General features: G+C 37.5%; 1 protein-coding gene across 3 annotated transcripts in view; it reads right to left on the bottom strand.

The window, feature by feature from the left end:
* Window positions 1-1572: 1572 nt before the first annotated feature.
* The window catches only part of RPS6KA6 (ribosomal protein S6 kinase A6), a 40569-nt gene continuing 36141 nt past the window's right edge, over window positions 1573-6000 (bottom strand). For all 3 annotated transcript variants that reach the window (XM_074599721.1, XM_074599720.1, XM_074599722.1), the window contains 3 exons: window positions 5584-5701; window positions 3535-3675; window positions 1573-2667 (listed from right to left, as the gene is read on the bottom strand). In XM_074599721.1, coding sequence (XP_074455822.1) covers window positions 2542-2667; window positions 3535-3675; window positions 5584-5701 — 385 coding nt within the window. In that variant the 3' untranslated portion in view covers window positions 1573-2541. The remainder of the gene's footprint in view (window positions 2668-3534; window positions 3676-5583; window positions 5702-6000) is intronic.

Below are 6000 nucleotides of genomic sequence, written 5' to 3'. Positions count from 1 at the left end.
AGATATAACAAAGGTTTCTGTCCATATGTTTTCCTTGTAATAATAAAATTTTGTAATGTCCCAGTCACTAAAACCTTGCTTTAACCCCAGCAGTACCATTTGCACTAGAGGCTAGCAATGATATAAAACCAGCAGGGATAACTTCATAGGGGATGTTTTAAGTTCTTTGCGAAGAATCAGAATATCCATCTTGTTTGTGTACTTTTTCCTCTTACCACCTTTGTGCTGCACACCGAGAAGAACTTAAGTACCTTCAGCTGCTTTTGTGCAAAATGCTTTTAAGGTGCTTATAATGTGGTGCTTCTAAGCAAGCTAAAAGAAAATACCAATATGAACACTGTAAATGATTAATGAATAAAGCCATTAAAGACCAGCTGCTACCTTATGGGAAAGCTGAAGACAATTCAAGTCTGACATTTTAGTTGTGTTCCACGCCTTGCATTACCCTCTATCTCCAACACAGCTTTTACTAGTACATTTCAACCCACATTATACCTTGACCTTGGCTAAGGTGGCTTTATTTCTATCACTTTGTTTTGGGTTTTTTTTTTCCCCCCCCTCAGAGTGAATTCAAATTCTTCTGGCAGTCATTTGTAAATTTACAAAAAAATTATACCAATAGACTGCAGATAAGAGGTTTACAGGCATTCTCGCTGGCAAAGGTCTTCAGTAATGAAAAGAAGGATGAACCAGCTGCATAAGGGGCAAATTTTGTACTAAACAATAGGCTTTCCAGGAAGCAGTTGTGTTCTTTGATAAGCTTTCAAGCGTTTCAAACAGGCACCTCAAAACTAGGCACAAATGGCCCCTAAAGCTTCCAACATCTATCAAACACTCAAGAAATTTAGTATGGGGTATGTTCTCCATGATACAAATAGCACACCTATGTTTGCTATATTCATTAAGTCTCAAATCTACATGTATTCATACCTAACTATTTGGCCAGATAATTTCCATCTTCCCCCACCACAACAAAAGAAAGCAGCTTACCTAATAGTACTTCCAATGCCACCATGTACTTCACAGGTATAAGCAAAAACCAGCCAGCACCCTCTACCTTTTAAGATCGGAGTTACTACTGCCACTCTCGGCAGTTGGGCCAGAATTCTCCTGAAAGCTTTTTTTTTTTTCCCCTGTCTCAAAATGTCGAGTTCTGCCATCACTGGTGTCTCGCAACTGGCTACCAAATGTATCTGAAACGTGAAATTCAATGATGGCAAATCAGTCTGAACTACATTTGATTTTTGGTCACTTGGATTCTGTAACTGTTCACAGTCTAGCTGTTGGTCACTAATATACTTAATATATATAAAATGCGTATCATCCTACTATGACAGTACAATTGCACAGTAGTGTCTACAACTTTTGAAAATACTTTTAAGCTCATCATCTCTGAATGCATTAGTTCCCAGTCTACTAGTGGTTAGTGCTGGTTTTGAGTCAGAAAACCCAAGATAATTCTGGCCCTGAAATTAATTTCCTCTCCATCACAGCATTTAGAAACAGCTGAAGTCCTAACATCAAGACAGAGAGGGCAAGCAGATATTGTCAGTAACTTGTCCATAACTGAAGTTTCTTGGTCAGAATTCCCTTATCTGGGCACACTGCAAGGCTTATTTATTTTCCCAAGCTACCCCTACAGTTAGGCAAATAGAATTTTGCATTTATGTTCTGTAATATTTGTACACGCGGCAAGAGATTCAGATAGAAGCAACGTTCTATAAAAATCAAATAAATAAAAAGTTAACTCCACGTGCCAAGTTTGTTATAATAAAGTGTCAGTTTGTCTTACATGCCAAATAAACTTAATATTGGGTATTTTCAGTGGAAACAACTGCCGAGGAAACAGTAACATAGTCGTTGTACAAATGGATAGACAATATAAATAACAAAAACTTTGTTAATTAACCTTTTTTTTTGGGTCATGAGTGATCAAATCAAGTTTATGGGTAAAGTGTGGAATCTTACACATCCCTTTTGTTTGTATTTTCACATAAACTTATCAGTTACTGGCACCATGCAAACACAGACCTTCCAAATTAACACTAATGCATTTAACACTGGCACAATACATTAGTCAGCTTTTCATAATAGTAATGAAAAAGTTAAAGGAATTAAGTGCCCAATTACAAAATTAAGAACTTGTTCTTCACAACAGGGTCTGAAGGTGCGAAGAAAAGAAAACTTACACTGACACTTTATGTACAACTTGGTCATTGGCAACGGTCCCCTAAACCATTTTTTAAATGAACCCAGCAAAACTATACAGAATGTGAAATAATATTTGCAACAGATCTCTTAAAGGACAGTGTAGAGAAATTCATTATGGTGTACCTGATGTTTAAATTAACTTAACAGATACGGTCTGTAAAACAACACAGTATGAACCTGTGGATTTTTTTCTTTTTAAAAAAAGGACTTTTACAGAATTCAAGTAGTGTAGCAGGAAACCATAGATGCCTTTTGATCACAGGTCAGGCAAAATAGAGCCACTTATTGGATTTTCCCCTTGCTTCTGTTTGCTAAGGTGTCCCAGTGGATCTATAAGTCTGTTGATGTTAGCTTTTTCATGCTCCGTCGCTGAGCTAAACTGGAAGCTGCAACAGGCTCTAACACTGGCTGAAATGTCTTGTGATTCAGTGCAGAATATGTAGCAGCCATGGCTCCCTAGGGAACAATGAAACATATAAAAGGCTGTAAAGGTCATTTTTATCAGAAAATAAAGCGATTTAATATTAAATTCTTAATTAACTATACAAAAAACGGACTCATAGCAGGTCATGCACATTCTCTAAAGTTTGTTTTTAAAAAAAAAAAACACAACAAACTTATTGCTGAATCCTCCAGGTTTCTTAGCATGGGTGTCTGACATTTCTTTTTCTTTCACATTCCTTAGATGTAGGAGTACCCTTTTAATGTGGGTCAGAATTAATATCTTCCAAGCAACATTGGCATCAATTTATCAAATACAGCCACTTCAGTGGCTACTCGGGTCCTGACTTATGAAGACAACACAATTAAGACTGGCTATCACAGGTCCTTGGTTTTGGAATCCAATAAAAATAATCAAGTCAACTTAAATGCCTGCATACAGCAGAATGTTTGCGTGTCACAAGTCAAAAACACAGAACACACACAGAAAATACCAATGGAAAAAGTGCAGCATAGTTTATTAATTTACGTTAGGAAGCACAATATAAGTCAGTCATAGAGTCATAGAAACAAATCCCAAAACATTTCTTGAATAAGAATGCTAGGAGACCTGTGGCAGGCTCAGTCTCAGACAACTGTGTTAGCAGGTTTCTATATGACCAAAGCTACCATAATTTTTGAAGACAAAACACCTCGAAAGATTAGTTTACCAATAATTTGTCTGCTTATGTAACTTAAATAGGTATGTTCTAGGAAAAACAGAAGAATGCCTATTTCTTTTCTAAAGAAAAGAAAAACTAGTTCTGCCTGTAGCTCTAAAAGTGACCCAATTCACTGTGCATCCACCAGCTAGAGCAACATTCCGCCCACAGGTTGTTTTACCTTTACTAGATGTGGTGCATCTTGCCTGTTTAGTTGATAATGTGGCAACTGGTCCCTACAGGCTATCCACGAATGTTTTAATACTTGCTCTGCTGTATACCGCTGATGTGGATCTACATGAAGCATATGGGATAACAAGTCCTAGAGAAAAATGAAAACCACACATATTATTCAGTTAAAATAACCTTATACAGACTTTAAAGCATTAACTATGGCAGCGATGAAAAAAGTACCCTATGTGGCAGGGATCAACACAATGCAAACACACACACACAAATCAGCAGATAAATTGGATCACTCTGTGCCTTGACACCACAGAAGTCTGAAAACAATGTGTTGTACTATTTAATCAGTTTAACAGAGCAAGCCTTTATTGTAAAGAAACTTACTGCTATTTGTGTGTTTCATATTTCAGTTTGTTTATTATTTCTATAATCTTTAAAAGACTAGAAATCCTATTAAAATTTAGCAGATAGATTTTATGGAAAAAAGCTGTTATTTGCAAATGTCTCTCCTCTTGTACTACACATTTTGGGGTCTGCTGACTACGTATTACAATTGAATTCATATATAGTGATATGCTATCAAAGAATTTTTCCTCTGAGGAGCTACATAAAGACTAAAGCCAACAGAAATGGACACTTGGTTTTGCCTGTTTAAAAGCATCAAAAATAAGCTACTAATTGCAACGTTGGTCAAAGGAAGAGCTGGGTGGGAAGGGCACAGAACAGAAACAGGAATAGCTTGAAAGAACACAAAACATGAACAAGCTGACAGAATGTTCCCTTTGTTTTAGGTACAAAATGTTAAGCATTCTTAAAAATACAGAAGTGAATTACTTGTGCTAAGATAGCATCAGCCAACAAGTATTCTGAATCACTCCTACTGAAATGAACAAATAGTGCAGTTCCAAAGGATCAGGAAAAAATTTAATATTAATGCCAAGCGTTATAAAAGGTAACGGTGGTGACTAAGATACCTACAGACCAGGCCAACATCAAATCCAGAAAACACATGCAGTAATCAATGAGAGATGCAGTCTTTAAATAAAAGGACAGCTGCATAATACAGCTGATAAAGATTTTTGGCAAGATATACAGATACATTTGGTGGTTCTGAGAGTACTAACAAAGACAAAAGACCTGATGACTTCAGCATCGAACACCATTTAAGAAATTGCACTACAAAAGAATTAACCTATTAACACAAAACTAGTTAGCTACTAGCACTAACAGATAATTGTAAAGAGTCATCCTTCCATTTAAAGAATCCCACAAAAACATCTACTTTTGGTCCAATAAAAACAAGGAATAAAAAACCTGTGATGATTAGAAAAGCCTATACTGAGACCTGCCTTATTTAAAATCTTTATCAGTGACCTGAGGGAAGGAAGAGAGCGCACTCTTGCCAAGTCTCCAGTGGGGCACCAGACTGGAGGCGTGGGGAAAGAGCTAATGAGTTCAAGGGCAGGGCAGCCGTCCAAAGGGACCTAGGCAGGATGGAGTAAAGGGCTAACCAGAGCCACACAAAATTCAGCAAGGACAAATGTAAAGTCCTGCGCTTGTAAAGGAAGAAAATGTCCTCAAGGTCCGGGGTGGGGACTGACTGTCTGGGGACCAGCTTTGCTGAGAAGGACTGGGAGGTTTTGGTAGACAGCAAACTGAACCTGAACTACCAGTGTGACCTGGCATCCAAGACAACTGTCAGCATGGTCAAAGGAACAGAGACAGAGGACAAAGTAAAACAAGAGATGTTCTGGCTTGAAATTAGGAGGAGCTTTTTCCTCATTACAGCAGTCCAGCAGTGAAAAAGGCTGTCCAGTCTCCATCCCCGGAGGTTTCTAAAGTCAGACTGAATAAAGCCCTGAACTACCTGGTCAGATCTCATAGTTGACCCTGCTTTGAGCAGGAGGTGGGACTAGGTGACCTCATTGGAATAAAGTTTGCAGGTAATAATAGCAAACTACTGCATTAGACTAGTCTATTTAATAAAGTTCAGTAAACGTTTATTTGAATTCCACGAAAATATAATAACAAAACACATTTACACCTTTGCTGCATCTGAAACAGTGTCCCAGTTGCCTCCACTTAAAGAGAATTTTCCGCTGCCTATCCGTACCAGGATCTCCTCTGGAGTATCATTAGGGCCATTGGCAAATGGAGTATAGCTGTTGAAAGAAAACGCAAAAATAACAAAACGTCACCTCGTTATAGGTAAGAAGCTGCAAGAAATTGGCAGTGTCTCATGAATCTTTCTAAGTAGATATCCCACTGCTGACAGAAACCCACTATATACTATTACATACTACTTATATTAGCATTTCATCTTCAAAACTATTTTTTCCCCAAAATTGTGGTTAATTAAGTAGAATAAACAGGAAATGCAGACTAAAAAAAAATGTCTTCAGTTAGTATCTAAATAATGCATTCTAATCAGTGCAGACTTTCAAGTTAAATAGAAGTGATT

Source organism: Larus michahellis, chromosome 9 (genome assembly GCF_964199755.1).
Source record: "Larus michahellis chromosome 9, bLarMic1.1, whole genome shotgun sequence".
In the NCBI taxonomy this organism is placed as follows: domain Eukaryota; kingdom Metazoa; phylum Chordata; class Aves; order Charadriiformes; family Laridae; genus Larus; species Larus michahellis.
Note: the sequence above shows the minus strand (reverse complement) of the source record. Positions and strands in the feature narration are given on the sequence as shown.